The sequence below is a fragment of the Tigriopus californicus genome, chromosome 3, assembly GCF_007210705.1.
Source record: "Tigriopus californicus strain San Diego chromosome 3, Tcal_SD_v2.1, whole genome shotgun sequence".
Lineage (NCBI taxonomy): Eukaryota > Metazoa > Arthropoda > Copepoda > Harpacticoida > Harpacticidae > Tigriopus > Tigriopus californicus.
The window spans coordinates 10,772,170-10,793,499 of NC_081442.1; the positions used below are offsets into that span (position 1 = coordinate 10,772,170).

At 40.8% G+C, this 21,330-nt stretch overlaps 2 protein-coding genes across 2 annotated transcripts; one reads left to right on the plus strand and one right to left on the minus strand.

Moving 5' to 3' along the window:
- Nucleotides 1-4,172: 4,172 nt before the first annotated feature.
- LOC131877670 (uncharacterized) lies at nucleotides 4,173-6,325 on the minus strand. Its single transcript, XM_059223417.1, has 4 exons — nucleotides 5,958-6,325; nucleotides 4,870-5,516; nucleotides 4,666-4,800; nucleotides 4,173-4,562 (listed from the first exon to the last, which is right to left on the minus strand). The coding sequence occupies exons 1-4, from the start codon at nucleotides 6,213-6,215 to the stop codon at nucleotides 4,277-4,279; spliced, it is 1,326 nt and encodes a 441-aa protein (XP_059079400.1). The 5' UTR covers nucleotides 6,216-6,325; the 3' UTR covers nucleotides 4,173-4,276.
- A 9,763-nt stretch (nucleotides 6,326-16,088) lies between these two features.
- LOC131877672 (uncharacterized) lies at nucleotides 16,089-20,848 on the plus strand. The gene is made up of 4 exons (XM_059223418.1): nucleotides 16,089-16,379; nucleotides 19,559-20,181; nucleotides 20,256-20,390; nucleotides 20,458-20,848. Exons 1-4 carry the CDS (start codon nucleotides 16,122-16,124, stop codon nucleotides 20,747-20,749), a joined length of 1,308 nt encoding a protein of 435 aa, XP_059079401.1. The 5' UTR covers nucleotides 16,089-16,121; the 3' UTR covers nucleotides 20,750-20,848.
- The last annotated feature ends 482 nt before the right edge of the window (nucleotides 20,849-21,330 follow it).

A 21,330-nucleotide genomic window follows, 5' to 3' on the forward strand; every position in this document is an offset into this window, starting at 1 on the left:
AAAATATACCAAATCATGGACCGGTTGAGCATTTAGCAGTTGCTATGAAAATGGAAACGATTCAGAATGGCTAAATAAATATCCGTGGAGTTTGTAAGAAAACGTAATAAAAAAAAATGTCTTTTCCCATTACTGACCGTTACCAATTTAGAGCAAATATGAATCACAAGCTCAAAAAGGGTCATTTTTTCTCCAAAAGAACTGACATGTTTGTGCATTATTTACCCTTTTAGAAAATACTTCATTGTCAAAAAAATATGAATGGAAATGTTGATACGCTGAAGCAAACATCGTCGTAGACTAGAACATTGGGACAACCGTGCCCGAAGATTAATGTTACAGCTTGTGATGGGATCAAATAAATTTTCAGAAATAAAGCTTGCCAGAAAACTTGGAGAGTGAAAGCCCAAGCCGGTTCCAACGTAGCGTAAGGAGCCAAGTTTGATCAAAAAGCAGCCCTGGTTTGAAGGAAGAAAAACCAGCGTTATTTTTGAAACTATTTTATGTCGGCTCTCAAATTCACTGAAAATGAGTTGGATAAGGCAGCTTGTCCGAAGGTTTTCTTTGTAGGGGACTTTAATTTTCTGGCTAGCGTTGTAGAGTGGGAAGTTAGTCCCGATGGGTGTATTGCCATTTCGAAATCGACATCTCAGTCGTTCGAAAAGCTGGAGGAGTTTGCGATCTTGCGCAATTTCTCCCAGCTTGATGGTGTAGCCACTAGAGAGAGTAGCGTTCTCGACTTGTTTTTCTCCAATGACCCTGATCTGATCCAGTATGTCCATGTGACACCTACTAATCTGTCAGATCATCCTGTTCTTGAGATAGGGTCGACCATTACTCAAAAGCCGGCGTGCTCTAGAGTGAGACCGGCCAAAAAGGTCGGCCAGGCTAAGTTCAAGTTCAAAGATGAACATTGGCCGTTGATTATAGAGAGATTAGAAGAACTTGACCTGATTTCAATTCTGAAACAGGAATCGTCCATAGATGCAGCCATTGATAAATTAGTTTCAGTTTTTGAGGAAGTTTGCTCCAGTCTAGCAATCTCTGAATGTGTTCCGAAAGGTGGTACAAGGACAAAAATTCCAAAATATACTAGAAAGACTTTGTTCAAAAAGAGTTGCAAACTAGCAAAAGGCTCCAGAGCAATTTAAATCCAGTAGTTGTGGATAGTCTCCAAAGAAAGTTGGAGTTGATCCAAGGTAGAATTAAGGCCTCCATTGAGACATATCAGTTGAAAAGGGAAAATAGAGTAGTTCAGGAGGTCTGGTCGAATCCGAAGGCTTTTTTCTCTTATGTAAATTTTAAGGGAAAGACGAAATACTTTCTTGGGCCTTTTGAGGTCAACGGGAAAGTCATGGACAATGTAGAGTCTATGGCCAACATACTTGGAGATCAGTTCTCTAGTGTGTTTTCAACCCCCCTGAGTTTAGAAGCAACAGCTCATTGCTCTGAAGATGAGTCTGTTGAGATTGGCAAGGCTTGTCAAGTTGAGCGTTTAGATGATCTTGTAGTCACAGATCACAGATTTCTAACATATAGACATACCCCCCCCCTTTGCGGAAAAATGGGATTGTCAGGGCGTACTCTATCACATCGAACTAAATTGAAACCAACCATGGCCACCTCTTCATGTAAGACCCCTGGTCGAAGCCAAGTTTCTATCCTGGAAATGAACGAGACTTGCCGATCTAAAGCTAGTTCCTCGAGAACCTTGATCTTTGTACTGTCTTTTTGGAAATAAGACAATGCACATTCAGATAAAGCCCTTTTACGGGCTGATTGTCCTTCCATGGACTAGTGCTATCAAATATTTGACTAGGCCTTCTCACCTTTTGGGCAAAACTCATTTTAGGCGGAGGAAGAGAAAACCTTGGAGGAGAGGGTAAAAGGGGAGGAGAAGAGGGAGAAGGAACTCTGGCCGCCACCTGAGCACACGATCTAAAAGATTCGTTGGACTCATGCCGACCAGAGATTCATTGTATAAAGATAATCCAGCGTTCATTCACAACATGCTACCTTTTCTAAGCAATTGGCCTTATCCTCAAAGACTTCGACCCTTGTCCTGTCAACCATTGAAAGACAGACGCTTACTTTTTTGGTCAAAGTAATTGTAACTAATTCATTCCTTCTATTGAGGAACGACTAATGCCGTGGTCATGACGGCTAGCAACTATAATAAACAAGGACTCTCATGCAAAGCTTCAGGTTCTTCTTTGTTGACAAGGTGCAAGGTTCCCTTTCAACTTGTCGAATGGACTTATATACGTACTAAAGCATCGTTATGAGAGAACCATTCTGATCGAAAGTCCCAATAAGTTGTTGCAAACATGGAACAGGCTGAGTAGAGGCGCATTCTCTTCTTTACACATACCGGGTGTTTGCGAATCCCTTTCCGGTTTTTGACCAATTTTTAATAGGGTCTACTTCATCAAAAACATGTTTTAGGAGGTTATTTCATAAAATATAATTTATTATGATACCATTTTACAATTCATTTATCAAAAATTCCGCCATCTACCTCGATGCACTTCTCGTCACGGGAACTGAAGACCTTGCACACGTCAAAGACGTAACCCTCGGACATGTCGGTCCAGGCCTTCTCAACGGCTGACTTCAGGTTCTTGATATTTGGGTGACATTTGGCCGAGACCTTGCCCTCGATGTGCGGGCAGATGCTGTAGTCCAATGGATTCAGGTTAGGGGATGAGGGGGTCCAACATTCCGCTGACCAAAATTCTCTGGACCCCAGTTCCTTCTTCAGGTACCTCTGGACGAGCTTGCTGGTGTGACAAGGGGCCCCATTTTAGGTAAAAACATAGTGCCCACGACCATAACGCCTATCTACCCATGGAAGAACAATTTCTTTCATGGTTTTGAGGTATTGGGCAGCCTTTAAGGTTCCTTCCACCCAAATTGGAGGAGCTCTTCCACCATCAGCACCAACAACACCAAGAAACATGGCTTTTGCAGGAAATTTCGACTTGTTGATGTACTTGATATTTGGGTCGACGTCATCTGGAGTCTTGGCAAGGTACCGATCATTTCTCCTGTCGATATGCTGGTCAACTGAGAAGTTATTCTCATCGCTGAACAAGAGAGTAACACCGGCCCGTTTTGACTTTAGGAAGTTGACGATCTTGTTGCCTCTGCTCACTCTCTTGGCTCTCTGAAGGTCTGTAAGGGTCTGAACTTGCACCAGGACCCTTGACTTCAATCCTAGATCATTTTTGACGACCTTGCTCATGGTGGAGGGCGACATGCCCATGTCCCTGGCCAACTTCCTGACACCAACTCTGGGATTCTTCTCAATTTTCTTCCTCACACGAATAATGAGTCTTGGTGTTCTCTTAAATGTTTTTCTTCCACCATTTTCTCGTTTGGCATACCCACCAGTCTCTTGGTAAAGTTTGTAGATATTGTAAACCGTCTTGGGGGTGACCTGGAACCTCTCGGCGATGTCTTTTTGCTTGTCCCCAGCTAGAATTCGCATGACTATCTTTTTACGTAGCTCCTTCATGTTTACATAACTCTGTTATTTGTAGTCAAAGAATTGATTTCAAGCACGCAAATGAAAGCTTTTAGTCTCCCTAAGCCTCACTATTTTATAATGAAACCATATAATATCAATTTAAAACCTCAAAAAAATAAGCGTCAAAAAAAAGGAAAGGGATTCGCGAACACCGGGTAATACTTTACTCCTTCTGAATATACAGCAGTCTGCAACTTACTCCCAACAACGAAACTCTCCTTGTTTTCTTTAGCTACCTTTAATTCTCATTAAGTCTCCTGTCTTGCTGTTGTTGAGCTAAATTCGAGGAATACATGGCGATCGTTATCTATGTAGGTTGACAAATACCTGGCGATCATTGGGTTTCCGTCAAGGGTCTGCATCGTGACGGATAATCAGATGGGTTGCCCTGAACAATTCTTTTGGCACATACTATAGCGAGGGTTCAGGATGATTTGATGAGGCCGTAGGACGGATTTGTGAAAAACATCGACAAATCTGAGAAGACACCGTCAGAAGGCTCTATTTCCACAACCTGTTTGAGAGGTCCACAACTCCCTTGGAAGACGTACGTACCCTAAAACAATTCTGTAGACCAGCTCAGATCCTGAGTAACCAACGAGCTATTTAAATGCGGCCCAACTTCCCAGTAAAACCAATGAAAGAAACTCGATGTGGCTTAAATTTTGATACAATTTAGAAATGAACAAAACCATAGTTAAGCCAATTGACAGCGGTTATTTTGCTTTTATCCAAATTGTGTGTCGATCAACAAAAGCCGCATACAAGCGCACAATTGGCCCTCATGTAAGACACATAGGTGTGCTGGCAGTAGCCACTTTGTCGCCAATCCCAACACGTGCTCCAAGTGTCCCTGTTAAAGCAACCTCGTTGACATTGGTCATTGCCTAAGCGACTGATTGGAAAACGAGTGGAAAGAATGGTACTTCGAACATCATCCACGGGAGTGCCAATTGGATTAGCCCCATCATTGTAGCCCAGGGTTGGAGTAGAAAAGTAATCAATGGGAAAAGGGTGCTTGCTGTTCTCATATCTGAAAGAATGGCAGAATTTTGAATTCTAGCACGCTTTTATCATTTCTTATTTTTCTTGTGTTTGTTTTAGCTGGTTGGGATCCATATCAAATCTGATCTTACGCCATGACAGTGTGATATGGAAGACCTTGCACCAAAAAGCCAAGGGCGGTCGAAGGACAATTTCCACGGCAATTAATCGTTTCTCGATTATGCAAGCCTCCCAACAGATGACCAAGTTCGTGGGTAAAGACGGAACTGAGAAAAGGAACAGGAAAATTATCTTTTAAAAGATGGAGTGTCTTGGCGGTGTTTTGTTCTCCTTACAATGGGTTCATAAGAGCGATAGTCCAAGCTAAACGAACTGGCACCCCATAATAATTATACAGGGGGTTAATAACATTGATGGTAGCTGCCATACCACAAACTCTTTGGAATGCACAACCAAGAGTCACCAACATTGCCAGATCTGCCCCATCATAGAGCTCGTCCAAATTGTTAAACTGAAGAACAGTTCTGTTGAGGATGGCTGGTGCTGATCCAATCTCGCTGACGGGTATAAGCTCGGGACAAATGCCTTGGATTGTTAGAGGAATATTTGTGTTGCGCATGATCATGTTAGTGCGAGCAATATTGTTGGCCAAAGTTGCCCTAACATTCAGTTGACTGTCTTGAAGAGCCGGAGTGTAGTATAATTTAATCGTGATGGTGGCTTGTTGACTGGACTGGCGAGATTCCTCCATCAGTTGGGTCAAAGCTGGATCAAGCTTTCGATTGGAATCGGTTTGATTTAGACCCTTTGGGTTTAAATCGAAGTGGTCATAGAAAGTCTCGTTGACCGTCCGCCACAAGTAAAAGCCTGGTCCGCAATTGAGAAGATTGAAATCCAGCCCATGAGACGTGTCAATGCTGACGGTGACAATCTTCTCGTCAGTGATAGTGATCAAGGCCATGCTTGAATTCCCCTCAGTCGTCTAGAATGCATCAGGTAAAGATTGAAAACAAGACATGCCGTCAATGTGGTGGAAGTCCACTCGCCAATAGCTGAATGAAAAGCACCCAAAGTATTGGCTCTATTGATTCCTCAACTGTTCTTTAAAAAAAAGGAGGCTTTTACAGCTCCAGAATTTTCAATCCCAAAATCCGAAAAAGAAGATGGCTAATTCAATCCGTTGCACAACGCTAGTCATTTCCTGGTGTCCGAAGTAACACCTTTAAAGTAGTCAAAAAATGAAGTAACAGCATCGCCTAATTAAACATCAAATTTTCATGGCAACAAAAAAGTGAAAGCCCTATTGGCTTTGAGGAGCTGTGACAAGCAACGCCATTCCCTCTTTGAACAGAAACATTATTCCCAACTGTTGTAGATTTGCATCATTCCCTGAAAAGCAAACATACCAACAAACAACGCAAACCTTTAGCTCCATGACTCTTGTGCCACTCCCGTCCTCATAATCCATGGTCTTTTCCAAGGTAAGTTCATATGGGAAGATAATGGGATCATTGTTAAGGACGCCATCCACATCAACTTGAGCCTTTTGGCAAGCCAGAAGATCCTCGGCTTGGCAAAGTGGGTGACCACTCATGTCATCATCCAAGAGAGTGATCACAGATGTTCCCACCGAAGCCACGTGGGAGACCAGTGAAGACAAAATTATCAAGACAAGATTCATGCCAACGAGTGCACAACACCAATGAACTACTGCTCACTTGATGAAGAGAGTGAAGTTTGTTGGTGCTCCATGCTTTAAATACACATTTTCAGAGGCTTACGAACGAGGAATTCATTAAGGTTCTTTTCAAGGGTAAAACTTTCAAGACCCACCAAATGATCAGGATCTTACATGACCGTTAAACAAGTAATAAAAAGATTTACGAAAGCACTCTCGCATGATCTGCTCTCTGATGATTGGTGTCCTAACAACTATTGCACTTTTCTTCAATGTATCCGCCATAAGGGCCCTTATTTGCAACGTCAGACTATCCACGGAGGATTGCCAAATAAACTACGCGCGACATGCCATGAAAGCGATTTCTTTTCCGGACATTATGTGACCTGGGTCACTAATTAAACATAATATTTTGATAGAATTAACAAAAACCAACACAAAAGCATGATGATTAAATAAAGAGAAATTGGCCTTATCGGCCCTTATTCGCTTATTCGGTAAAGGCTGCCTCACCCAGCGCCCTCTGAAGGTTAGAACATAAACCATATTTCGTGCAGCGTAAGGCTCTTATTGCAAATTCCTTACAAGTTGCAATCAAAGCAGGGCTTTGAAAATCATTCTTGGAATCCTACATTTGTGTATATTATCAGAGATGTATAGGGATGACCATAGGTGTTAGGACAGGGTTCTAAGTTCTTTTATGAAAGTCTAGACCAAAAGATATTTAGCACATAAAAGATATAGTGTTATGTTTTGTTGGGGAAACCAATGATTTATTCGCAAAATCCACGCTTTGGTTTTAATATACCTAGATACTGTTATCAAAGCAATCAGCCAGAGGCACGTATGACATCCAGGTCCAAATCGTCTAAAGCTTCAAGAATATCCAAGTCTAGACCACTGATGTTACTGAAACTAATGGCTCCGACCTGCCACTCCAGAATAAACTAGACTGTGAGGACTGGCACTTGAAATCTGCTGGGCAAAGTGGCCATTAATCATTGCCCGTAAAGTTCTAAAAATATTCATTGCAGCATTTTAATCTTACGACTTTGAGCTTGATCTTATTAAAAACGATATGAAGTCTTCCACTCATGTTCATAGACCCTTTGCAACCAAATGATGGGTGATTAAGTGTTGCCCTCACTTTGATACCCTTGGGAATAAGATTGTGGGAGCTGTCTGGCCGCACGGGATAAATCCTTACCAGGCCATATATCTGAATATCTTTGTCTTTTAAACACTGTTCTATTTATTGACTGCAGTATATCAAATGTGTTTAGGTAGAATTCGGTCATTGTAATGATTGCAGGCTGACTGAAAGGTGAAAAATCTTTCTGTTTCTTTTGGTTCAGGTGCCAGTACTCCCATTCTCTAAATGCACTTATTGGCAGGAAACATCTTTCCTTTTTTTGTGGACATCCTTGTATTCCCCAATGAGGGATGATCTTTAAAGGTTAGGTGATTCTGTTTTATACTTACCGCGGGAAGATAAAATAGTGTCACAGGGCCGTTCGGGCACTCTTAGGCGGCTTGGACTATCTTGTCCAATTATATAATCAATTAATCACCCATGAACCAAAAATCTGCTTTTTAAGTTTATGTCGTTAGATCTACTGGCCAGCTCCTCTGTGGCTGGTACTATCGCAGCGGCAAAGCCAAACTCACTCTGATAATCAGTTCCGTCAATTTAACACGTTTATCGCACTTGACGCACATATTTTTTTCAGGCAAGTAATAAATACTTTTTTGGATGAAATGTGTGCCAAAAAGTTTATTTTTTGCTTTAAAACGATTATATTCTTGATTAAGAGTTAAGAACACGGTAGGGCAAAAAAGGAAAAAATACTTGCAACGGCTCAAGCTAGTCCAAGCCGCCTAAGAGTGCCCGACCGGCCCTTTGACATTATTTCATCTCCCCACGGTAAGAAAAAAAGGAATCATCTAACCTTTAAATATCATTCCTCATACCATTGAAATGAAAGGTTAAAATTCGTCTATTTTTTACTTTTAATCCTTACATGAAATTTGGTCTACCAACGAATTAGAGTTGGTTAACAGATCTGGCTAGCTCTTGAATGTAGGGGGGATCAGGTATTTTGATAAAAATTGTCTAGATCTGACTTAAAGGATGCTACTGGATCAACCAAACCAGCCTATTCCCTACGAATCTTTGACATAATCAAATGAACCCATTTCTTTGCTTTTGCGGGTTGAAAAGAAGCTGACCCTTTAGGAACTTATAGAAAACATTTTGATAACGTCCTTCAGGCTTCTTGCCTATGTTATCTGTGAAATCTGGTATGAGAAGCCCTTTGTGCCACTGATATATTACGTTTCTGTGCAATCTTCTGTTTCCTGGCTTTCAAATTATTTTCATTCATGTGGAAATTGAACATCTGGATTTGGCTTGCTTTCAATGCAATAGAACTTTCTAACTAGACCTATATTATTGAAAAAAATGCCTTTGGAAACGTGAAGATTCTTAAATTCTTAACAAAATCTTATTAACTCAGTTGCTTGTTAAGGAGTTTCAAAATGGCTCGGCATCCACTCATTCTGCTATGGATATGGTGAACATCTTTGGCCTTAGCATTTTAGTCACAAATTGTTAGTCTAAGACTAAAAATTCATATTCCTGTCAAGTAATTGTTAGGACCTGAGGTGTCCTAACATATTTGGTCATCCCTGTATGGTGTCGTCAAATCATGAAAGGGACATCGACAAAACGCGCAGTAGAATTACAAAAGCCTTTTATGAGATAAGTCAATAGCGGCAATTTCCAACTCACAATGGGACAGATTTGTTAAAGCCTATTGACGCCTTTTAAGAGCAAACAAGTGCTCAAGACAAAAACTTAAGCCGTTATGACAAAACAGATTGATTGGATTAGACACCTGCTTATATTTCGCTAGTCTAAGGGGTCCTACATTGGGTTGGCTTTCCGTTTGGAGTTAGAGTATGATTAAAACCCTTTTGGGTTGATTTTAACATCTTGGACAACTTTCCTGTCTTTCCACAACTGATCCTTTTCCAGCGAGTTTTTTCAAAAGAATGTCGATGTCTTTAATCTTACTTTCTACATATTGGCATATGAATGATTCATCATCCAGGGACTTTAGCCTCTTTGCCAACGACACCTGTTTCTTGAAGAGCTTTTGTCTCCGTTTCGGAATAATCACTTCATTATCGTCATTCGCCATAAGAGGTACTCCTAGTTGGGCACATGTACCTTCAAGTGAGCTTATGAGCAGTGGTATGGCATTGTCAATGTTAATCTCTTGTTCCATTTTGGGAACAAGGGCAAAGGATTCTATAGTTGAGATAATCAAGGGCCAACATTCTTCATGAAAGCAATACTTGACAAGTCCAGTTTTTGAGACGTTTTGGGAATTTGAGATTTTTTTTTCTCCTGAATTGTGGTATATAAGTATTTCCAGAATGCTATGATTAGAAACATCTCTAGGCGTTACCCTTGAACATGAAATCCTCAAGCTTTTGGTAGCAAGTGGAATAGGACCATCGAGAAGAATTGTAACAAGCCAAATTTGGTCGCCCTGCGAGGCGAGGAGCGAAAGCAGTGACTCCACTTAAGTGTGAGATCCATGTTTTCGCTCTACTTACACGATATAGAACCGTTCAAAAAAGGGATGTAATTACTCGTCTACATTGATCTAGTATCATATAAATGGCCATTTTTCGATTCGAATCGATTTTTATCAGATTCATACGTTCTTGCTGTTAATTAAAATCATTGCTGTTAAACAAAATTATTACTTTATTCTAACACAAAAATCTTTTTCACTCGTTCTTGCACTCCTCTGGATGACAGCTCGGCAGCTTGCATACACTGGAGGTTGCGTTGGTTGCCCTCCGTGTAGACGGTAATCAGTGTTCTCCAAGAGCCAGCTTGAAAGGTTGCGTGAGTTTTTCTTTTGAGCGTGCTTTCAAAGCTCCTTTCAAGAAGGACATCATTGCTATCAGGTGATACCGAAATTTTCAGGCTTTGTGTCAGGAGTCAGAGGACATGATTATCCTCAACGTCTTGACAGTCTGCGTCTCCCGTCTCTCCAGGTACGCAGGCTACCGTGTGACCTGATTAGGATCAGACCATAGATAACTTCATATATAGATCAATCAAGGGCGCTGCGATTGCATGTTTTCGTCTCAGCTGTTGCTGGTGGAAAAAATGTTTCATTCGTAGTCAAGCTACTTAGGACAACTATGGTGCAAATTTGAATCTTTGACGGCTCGTCCAAATTCAGAGTAGAAACCCCTAATAAGACTCCTTGTCAAGCAATTGCTCTTGTCCAGCACGCTTCATAAAACGGGTTTGAGTAAGTTGTCTGACCACATTTTTAGGAACAAAATTTTGAAGAGGTTAAAATGGGGCTCAATTCAAAGTTTTCATCCATGTGGTGGAAACACTTAACTGAAACGCAAGGAACAAGCCTGGGTTCAGGCTGACCTTCAGAGGTGTGTCGGAATTACCTTTATTACGTAAAGGCGCAACCATGTCGCCCACATTCAAGCACATTGTTGGGAGATTGAAACAAAATTCCAAACGCCTCATCATTGCGTTACAATTTCGGATACATTTTGTTACACTTTCGAGATTTTCGAGATGCATTGCTAAACCAGGGCAATCAATAGAGTACATGATTTGCTCTACTAATGTCCAAATCTTTATTTGACATGTTACGTGTATTATGCCCTAAAAAGCATGGTTTTTTATTATTCTACCACTCTTTCTACCTGTATATTTGTAAGATTCAAAAGAAGTCAAAATTAAAGAGGAATAACAAACGTTTCATGAGAATAATTCAACTTGCCTGAAGCAAGATTTAACAAAATATCTTTGTCCCATTTCCACCAGCGTCAGCTGACCTGAAAACATGCTCATGCGGTACAGCTCCTGTTGAACTTAAGCATTCTACTTATGGTTTTCTATGGATCAGACTGACTCTGGTCAAGTTCTCAGCCGTGCATAAGACTACTTAGAAGTGCATATAAAAATACCATTGGTACCCTCCCTGATTTGTGTGTGGTGCTTCCCCTCTCAAAGTTTTAAAGCGGTGGAACTCTATCAATCCAGAAATTCAGGCATGTTGGAGACTTAGCCTTTTGACAATGACTTTGAGAGTTTGCCAATCGTGCTAAATGTACTCATACGTATACAAACTTCTAAGTCTCAATTCAATTTTCAGTAAGACAATTATCATGCACGCAAGTTTTTAAAAACTCACGCAACCTTTTAAGCTGCCTCTTGGAGACCACTGATTACCGTTTACATGCCCTCTGTCCATGACGTAGCATAGTAACTTTTGAAGATTTTTGGGTTGAAATAAAAAAATGTTGCACAGAAACCATTTATCTATTAGGTTGATTTTATGATAAACTAAGTGCTAAATTGTAAGACCCATTCATCTGACCCCCACAAGAAAAGGACTTAAGCAATAATGGTTCAATACAATAGTTTTAGTTGGGCTGGGTTGGAAAGGGCTGAACCAATCTCTAAACACAAACAGGGCACAAATGTAGGTATAAATCCATGTAGCATTCATACTGGTGCAACAAAGCAAACAAGAAAATGGACTCCATGATTAATAAAAGCATCCCACACTCATACTTGTTTCCTAAATACCATTTCAATCCATAATTGTATTATCTAACCTTTTGTACATTAACTATATATTGTTTTATTGTGATGTGTTAGACATAATTATGGTTGCAAAAGTAAAGGGAATGGTAAGTGTGCTGGTGTTCACTGCAACGAAGACAGTTGCAGGTCATGGACGAACAGTAGTTGGAGGCAAACTGCCAAATCGGCCCCAGACAGGTCCATGAGAGATGATGAGAGACTTGTGCCCTGAATAAGCGCGCCAAATCGTCTTTGCTTTAACGCCTCCATGAATAACGCTAGAGTATGAAGAGCAGCTTGACAGCTGTCATCTCAAAGTTCACTTTTTAACGACCATAATTCTCCCTACCAAAAATGCAAAATTTAGGGTGGCGGACCACGTTTTTCCTTGAATTTCATTCATTGAACATGTCCTATTGATCCGTTAGCATCTTTCAAGTCAGACTAGGACAAATTTTTACACAGCATTCTAGATCAACCCTACGTTCAAGAACTAGCTTGGTCTGCCAACTCAAATTCGTTGGTAGACCAAATATCACACAAAGATTGAAAGGTAATAATCAGAGGAATTATAATCTTGAATTTTTATAGTATTGGGAATTACATTCCGTGTAGCGGTTAGAAAAGCCCGTAAAAACCAAACCAAGAATGGTGGGTTCCCTGAGAGGGAGGAAACGGAAGAGGAAAAAAGTGCAAAATGTAAAAGGTGAAAACAGAAAGGAGTCTGATTTGATAAGCAGCCCACTACCAAACTACTGAATCGTTAGACCAGCATTTGCTAGTCATTACATTGAGAAACAGAGTAGTTGTAATTAATTACATTCGAGGGCATGTGATTGATATATTTCAATTACAAATTATAATTATTTCGGTTATTTCCGACCGCAAAACTGAAAATTGTGCGTCGTTAAAACATTGGGATTAATGCTTGATGTTGAGGTTTCTTCATTTAACCTTGCTTATCGATTTATATCTAAGCTACTTTTATAGTTGGTGTTTTCTAGTTAGTTCAGAATGTATCAGCAGAGTGGCAATGTGATAAAGAGGCTCCGACAAAATGGACAAAATGTCATTTGTGTTCTTTTTGGAGTCCTAGTTTTAATTTCATGTTAGTCTTATCCAGGGACTCTAAAGAGAGGAAAAAATACGGCTTTCCTTTGCCCGCCTAATTAGGCCATTGGGTTGAAATAAGTAAGTAACTCTAGTATCAACAAAACAAATAACCCAAGCCCCATAGTACATTTTTTACATTAAGTGTTTTTTTAGCAAATAATGATCTCTTTGATATACAACTCTGTTCATATACTAAATATTTCTGAATTAACTTTGAAAGTCAGAAGAATAAATGAATTACCCATGAACATCAAATTAATCAAAAAAGTCAATTGTCTTACAAATCTTGTAATAGTGCCCAAAACTGGCTCAATAACAAGCATAGATAGAAAATCAACAAGAATAAATTCAATTATTTGATGAGGAACTTTGACAGTCTTTGTTTTGACAGCCTGGGTGAATGGATATTGAGGATCCGGCCACCCAAAGGCTAACCGCTAATGCGATTTTTGCTTTGGACTATTATAAACACACTCTTTAAAAGTTTTGAAATGAGTCAGACACATGGTCTGTTTGCTCTACCCCTTCGGAACTGAAGAGTCTACCAATAGTTGGTTCCCGAAGAAACCTTAGTAGACTCGGTAGGTCCATGGGGATGTCAAAACCTGTTGTGTGGAGTGCCCTTTGCCTCTGTTAAGAGAGCGCTGGACACACCGCGACAATATGATGAGATTCTTCATTTGCCCCTTTGCAAAACCTGCACAGTTCGGTTAATGTTCTACCTATCTTATACTGATGATAATTCAGGTATCTGTGGCCGCTAATGGCTTGAATTAATTTACTTAAAATAGCTCGATCGAGTTTTAAGAAATCTTTCGAAAATTTGTTATCTACATTTTCAAACCAAAGCCCAGATTGGCGGAAAAGCAGTTTGTTAAGTGTTTTGTCTGGTTTCATCCAAAGTTCTTGCCACTTATCCATGAGAATGTCCCGGAAGGCAATGGCATGAACAGTAGTGGGGCGTGGTAGTTGTTTGTAAGGTTCTTCTGTAGTGCCCAGCTTAGCTAGAGCATCTACTTTTTCATTCAAGTCATGTCCCACTTGGGCCTTAATCCAGTGGAGCATGACCATATTGTTGACACCCAATGAGTTTAGAGTGTTGATTCACTCCTCAACTACTTTGGATATTGAGCTAATTTTACCGATGGCCTTGATTGCAGCCTGACTGTCAATGTAGAAATCGATAATTTTGTGTGCTTCTTTTGACTATGCTAGGAGGGATCTCGCATCATTCGTGATGGCAAACACCTCGGCTTGGAATACCGAGTTGTCGTCACCTAGTTTACCATGTCCTTGTAGAGGGTCACTATCATCCTCACGGACAATGTGGTAACCCCATCCTACTCCATTGTTGGTTTTGCTTCCATCAGTAAAACAGAGAATCCCTCTATTTTTACCCGGAGCACCTTTGTCGAAACTGGCTGAGTTGATAAAGAAATTATTACCCCAGTGTTTTGACTCAATTTTACGATCGTATTCCATCGTAGAGTATTCATCGGATTGGTCTAGGTGGTTCGTCCATAGTAAGAGGTGACCTCGTTTTTGGCCGTTACCCACCCCATCCCAGATTTGTTTGTTTCTGCCCAAAATCCTTTGGGCAGCTTTGGCTCCCATGTTCTCGATGAATAAATCAAGAGGAGGAAGTCCCATGATGATCTCAAGACCCCGGGTTGGGGTGCTCTTGATAATATGGGTTGTTAGTAACATGGCCAGCCTTTGGAGCCGGTCCAGTTGCATTCTCTTGAATTTAGCCCTCTTCCCCCATACGATGGAACCGTATGAGATCATGGGCCTAATTATAGCAGTGTACATCCAACTCATATTGGCCGGGGTAGGGCCCCAGAGCTGACCTATACCTTGCTTTAGTTTCATAAGAAGTCGCTTGGCTTTCTTGCATTTGTTGGTAATATGTGCAGAAAAGCTCAGCTTTTTGTCGAGCTCAACCCCTAGGTAAGTGGCAGAGTCTGAGAACGGGATCTCAGACCCATCAATGATTAGTTGTTCGGGAGACTCATCCTTGTAACGGGTGTTGAAAAGTACCACAACAGTTTTGGCAGCACCAAATGTGAGTCCATTCTGTGCGCCCCATTGTGACACTTGATCCACTGCCTTTTGGGCAATAGTCATGATTGTCTTTTTGTCAATACCTTTGATGAGTAGACACGCATCATCGGTAAAGCCTCTTATCTTAACAGGACCTGTTAAAACAGATTTAAGAGTTCGTCAAAAGCCAGATTCCACACGAGAGGGCTCAGAACCCCGCCTTGAGGTGTGCCCTTTGTGAGGTGCCTGGACCTAGTGATTCCCTTTATAGTGGTTGTGGTTGACCTATTGTTTAAATAGTACTCATACCAATTGACAATAGAGTCAGATATGTTCTTAGCCTTCTTTCCACGTATGGCAGAGGACGGGCTAAGATTGTCGAATGCCCCAGAGATATCCAAAAATATCCCTCGAGCATATTGTCCGCGCAGGATTGCGCTCTCAATATCATCAACCATGTCCAATAAAGCGGAGTGGCAGCTGCTTCCTTTACGAAAGGCATGCTGATTTCAGTTTATGGGGACTTGGGTCAGGTAATTTTCTTCAATCTCAGTTAGAACCACCCTTTTGAGGTTTTTAAAGATGATTGAGGTGAGTGAAATAGGTCTAAAAGACTTTACTTGATCGTATGAGAGTTTACCTGGCTTAGGGATAAACACGACATTTGACTCCCTCCAAACTTTGGGTATTTACGGTATGTACCCATAATTTGGCGAAAAGGTTTGGTGATTACAAAAAAGTGGCGTTTCCTTCCTTTAGTGTCCTTGTCTTATCACACGCGCTCTTTTCTTCCATTTAACCTCATTGTCAATTATTGAAAAAATTAGGAAAAAACGCTAGCATTTGAATTTGTTCCTTAATAAACGGCATTGATAGTTGAAGAGATGCATGACTACATTGAATCCTAAAAAGCTCGAATTTTACTAGAAATGCATGAATTTAGTTTATTGTGTAGCCAATTACAGCAATATTCATCTTTTGGAACGGATTTTCTAGAGTCTAGGAACACCTTTTCATGGATGAATAATCTGTCTGATTGACACTACTATATATTGTACTATCCTAATTCAGGAGGGTACACTTTAATGTGAGCATCGTGACAACCAGCAACAATGATGCGGAGCATCTTAGCATTATTTTCCGTAATTGTCCACGTGGTTACGGCAGGGAAATCATTCATCACTCTGTTAGACGATGATGTGAGCTCTCAGCCACTTTGCCATACCGAAGACCTTCTGGTTTGCCAAAAGGCTCAAGTGGATGTGAAGGTCTTCATGAAAAATAATGTTATCACTTTCCCACCCAACATTACCATGAAAAAGACCAAAAGCTCCATCGAGAAGACCGGAACAAAAGTCATTCAACTTAGGGTAACTATCATTGGCCAGACCATTCCTTAAAGCTAAGGAAAGCTGCTCCATTCCTATTCAGGGCTTGAGTAATGTGTTACTTTCTGAGTAAGCCTATTGGTAACGAATTACTTTTCTGCAAAAGTAACAGTATCGGTAACGGAACGGTTTTCAGCCCTCCCGTTACGGTTCATGTCTCCTGTTTTAAAAAGAGAGTAAGAAAAAATGGGTTAAGGTTTCATTCCGAATCTTGTAAAAGTTCCATCTCAAATGCAGTGACTTATTTGACCTTTCTTATCTGCTACTGATGCGATCAAAATAAATAATCATGAGAGGTTACAACTGAGGTTATCAATTTACATTTTCTGTGACGTGTGACAGTATTGCATTGTACGTATATGTTTCCACACTAAAACGCATAAAACACCATAGTGATGCATTATAGAATGTGTCCAGGAGTATTGAATGATTTGCCTAGCTGATTTTTAGTTGCCAAAATCAAGGTTCGTAAAGGTGAAATGGTAAAAACTTTGATGTTAAATACAAAAATACGACATCTTTTATTTCAAAACTAATCGTTTGTCATCTTGAAAATAAGACATAAGACGATAGTGAAAATATTCTGACCTATTTTATTGATAACTCTTTGAATTTTAGAAGCCTCCGGGAGAATGGCCGTCTTAAGCGCGGAGACGGTTATGTTTCTAATGTTCAATTCCAGTCATCTGGAATTCGTGATTTGTCCAGGGACAAGTTGAAGACCACACAGGGACAATGCAAGGCATGGGCGAAGCCTCCTGAGGAGGACGTTTGGTATAATATCAGGTCCACTTGAGTTAATAGGTTTCAACGTTCCTAGGAAATTGAGTACCTCTTTGCTAGAAAACCTCATTTACTCAAGGTCATCCTATTTACCCTGGCGTTGGTATATGGTTGTGCCATTGAGGATTTAACTCGTGAAGGCTTTTTTAAAAAAACGTACTAGTAGATAGGCCATGCCAGCTTTGTAATTGTTTCCACACCTTGCCATAGGACTGTCAAAAATTTTGCCCAGGCATCTTGGGGGCTAAGTTGAGGTAGCATTCCATGCCAGTCGAAGCTCTGAAGCATTTGGATGAATCGTCCTGCTTCGACTTTACTTTCACCCAAGTTTTATTCCTCTCCTCGGGAGAAGGCTATTTTAAGTATAGTGCTATTGGATAATGATCCGATATTGACAGTTTAGGATGGACTCCAAGTCTTGAAACTAGTCCGTCTCTATTGCTTAGTACATAAACCACTGAAAATTATTAGTCCTAGTCATAACAAAAAGCCAATTCAGACGCAATTACCTTTAGGCTGTCTGTAGAAACTTTGGTCCGATTTTGTTAGTCAAGATGTCAGGGCTGCCAGGTATATGTTGAAAATTGCGTTCTCTTCAAGAAAGTGATGGACAGGGCGAACCCGCAACATGGCAAGACTAATGGTGCAACCCTGATGACTAGCCTTGGTCGTCGAGATACGTCCATAATTGTCAATGGTCTATGCTTAGTACTCCGTCCATTGTGCCGTTTTGAGAGTGCGTTGATCCTCTTACCAACTGTTCGAATCCGCCCACTTGAGTAGTGTCAAGGAGGGCTTCCTCCTTCCTTCCATGCCCAGCGGCTGTGTTCCAGTTACTATGTGGGTATTTAAGGTCCACAAGTTTAGGATTGAGCAGAGAATCGAACCGGGACCTCTCTCATACCGATACTAGAAAACTGCGCTGACACTGCACTTTTTAATAGTTAATTTAGGAAGCGGTATTGGCGTTACACGCGCAATACCTGAGGAGAAACTTCGTGCCTTTAACGCGCTGTGTCTAAGACCGCTGGGCTAAACAAGCACTTTTTGCCTGTTTTCAAAAGCATTCATTCAAGCCCTCAAGAATCCAGGCTAGTTTGATCAATGAAGTCCACTTCTCTTCTTTCTCGGGCTCCTTCATTGTTTTATTTTCTTCCCTCTAATATTCGTAGGGAATATGTAAGCCTTGTTGGTCGGGTTGCATCTTTCAAATCAAATTTTTCGATAGCATTCCAGATCAACCCTACATTCAAGGACTAGCTCGGTCTGCCAACTCAAATTCGTTGGTAGACCAAATATCATATCAAGATTACTAGGGACAGAATAGACAAATTATAACCTTTCATTTTAAAAGTACAAGGGATTGCGTGTCCGGTAGCGGTCAGAAAAGCCCGTGAAAATCCAAACCAAGCCAAATAAAAATGAAGTTAATTGAGTTCCAACGAATGTAAACCGAAGAAAAATTCCAGTAGCCCTAATAGAAAGATATTTCTGAGTAAAACTAACACTCCTTCAAATATGGGATGCCAAAAGTTGGTGTTTCCAATCTGCGCCTTACATGGTATTATGCCATCTATGAGACCTTTTGAGGAGCACAAATTTTTGAAATGTGGCCGTTTTGGGAATTAGGTAACTCGGCCCATCATTCAAAATTCAGCTTTTCACATAATTATTTTTGTGGTAACCTTTGATTTAAAACTTTGTAACGGATATTAATCTGGGAAAGCGCTAATTCTAGTCATAACAACGTTTTTAGGCCAAATATGCAAAGACAGGAGAAAAGTAAAAAATGTGTCCCACCTTACTCATTGTACAAGTAGATTTTACCTTCGATTCAATTTCTAGAGGGAACGAACATGTGCTTAATTTGATAATCAGAATCTGAATAAAGTGCGTCGGCAGGCTAGCTGGGGTACCGTATTGGTAGAGCATCTGCTCTCCAATTTGCGAAGTCTGGTTCGATCCCAGGCTAGCCGAATCTAAGCCTCTCTGAGGTATTAAATTGCAACATAAGTTGCTACTTTAACAACTTAAATGGGCAAACCTGCCGTCATTCCCGAGGGTTAGATAATAGTTCATATTGGCTGTGACGATGACAGGCCGAACTAGAGAGCTGTCATCTGATTTTGAAACAACCAAAGGTGTTTTGGTAAGGGCTAACCGGTTCAACACAATAAGTTCTGCGTTATTTACAAGACGAAAACTTCATTTTTCTCTCTATGTCCGTAGTCACCTTGTCTTCTTTGAAATTGTATAGCTCTGTATGGAGCAATCCCAAGGGCCAATGTACGCTAGTAAATTCCCATGGCCATTTGAGGACTTTAGAAGACCTCCATTAGAAATCGTGCATCCTTTCCTCAGAACATGCTATTCCCTAGGACATAGACGGGAAATCCAGTATGGGTTTGATCACGATCACCATTGAAAACTTTGTTATCCTGAAAGTGGACACGGTTCATGGCAAGACATATGATCTCGTCAACTGCGGATTGGATTGTTACTTATGGCGGACCATAAATGCCACTTTCTTTGATCATTTGGATTTTTCACGCCCGGCTTTGAACCGAACAGAATTCAATCGGAAGCTCGATCCAGCAATAGCTCAACTCATGGAAGAGTCTCGCCAATCCAATGCCCAAGTGGTAATCACTATCAAAATATATTACACGCGTGCCTTGTGGACCATCACCCCCAATTTGTTAGGCGTTATTGAGAACAAGATCGCCGAAACTAACGCAGTTATGCAGAACTCTTACATTCCTATCACTATCCGTGGCATTTGCCCTCAACTGATGGATGTGAGTGAGAGCGGAAATGCAAGGCAATTCACAAACAGAATAGAACTTTACAGGCCATTGAATCAACTCTACGATGGCGCCGATCTAGCTATGTTAATGACTGTCAATTGTAGACCCGGAGCTTGCGGATTTGCCTCTACAATCAACGTCATCAATACTGGCGGAATCCGATTGGCATGGAGTCCAACTTTTGCGGGACCGTCGTAAGACACGTCTTTAAAGGGAGGGCGTCGGCTTTAAGCTATCTCATGGTCAATGTCTTTCTCTATTATATTAGGTACATTTTCGCACATGAACTTGGTCATCTTTTGGGAGGTGAGCATGACCGCACAGAACTCGGATGCGGCTTTCGTTGTTCAGGAACAGCTCACGGGTATTTAATCCATGGGCTTCGCTACGTCACCGTCATGGCGTGAGTCAAATAGGTAAGATTATGACCAGCACGAATGAAAGGCCAATCTTGGTTTCTTTTGTTTTAGATATGAGCCTGATGGAGGGCAATACGAAGTTATTCCATACTTTTCGTCGCCAAATATAGTAAGTCGAAATGGCCTAGCTTTCGGAACTCCGGTCGACGATGTCCGCAGCACGATTCTGAGTCTTCGGTTTGCGATCAGCCGTTTAGGCAATGATCAATGTCAACGTTGGTGCTTCAATCGAGTGAATTGGCAATATTGTTTTGGGTGGCGTGAACTTGGATACTGCGAGAATACGTCACAAAATTTTGTGTATATGAGGGAAAATTGTGCTCTCTCTTGTGGCTTTTGTTGATGACGACATATCGATCACAAGACGATAAACCCCATTTCATTTTGACTCGATATTTGGAAAGGACAGAATATAGATTTTGATTTACTTAGCATCAGAAAACGTGTTGGCACTTCACTCTCTTGATTAGATACATTTTGTTTTGGAGCAATTTGAACATAGTTCAAGTTGATAGGAATTCAGCACTGGTTTCAGATAGATTGCTTCAAGCGGGAATGTTCCTCAAGAAAACACAATAAATAATGAAGAAGCATTTTACACGGCGTTAACTGATCTAATAGTTGGGGCTAAAAGAACGTCTTTTACTGAACAACTTCGGACCCCTGTTATTCTTTTTTGTGGGTTTTTAGCCGATGTTTGTGAATGATTTCTCAGCAAGACTAGTCATGTCCTATAAAATTTTGATCAACTAACGGATTTGTACCTGCCGGTTTGAGACACCTCTAAACGGAGGGCTGGTCAGGTATCGTTTGCAGGAATTCTAAGTCTCGTTTGAAACTAGATAGGATTCATCTAATACCAAGAACTGTCGGAGACGTATGGGCAAAAGGTTGTACAGAGTAGCTCTGGGCTCTATTCAAAAT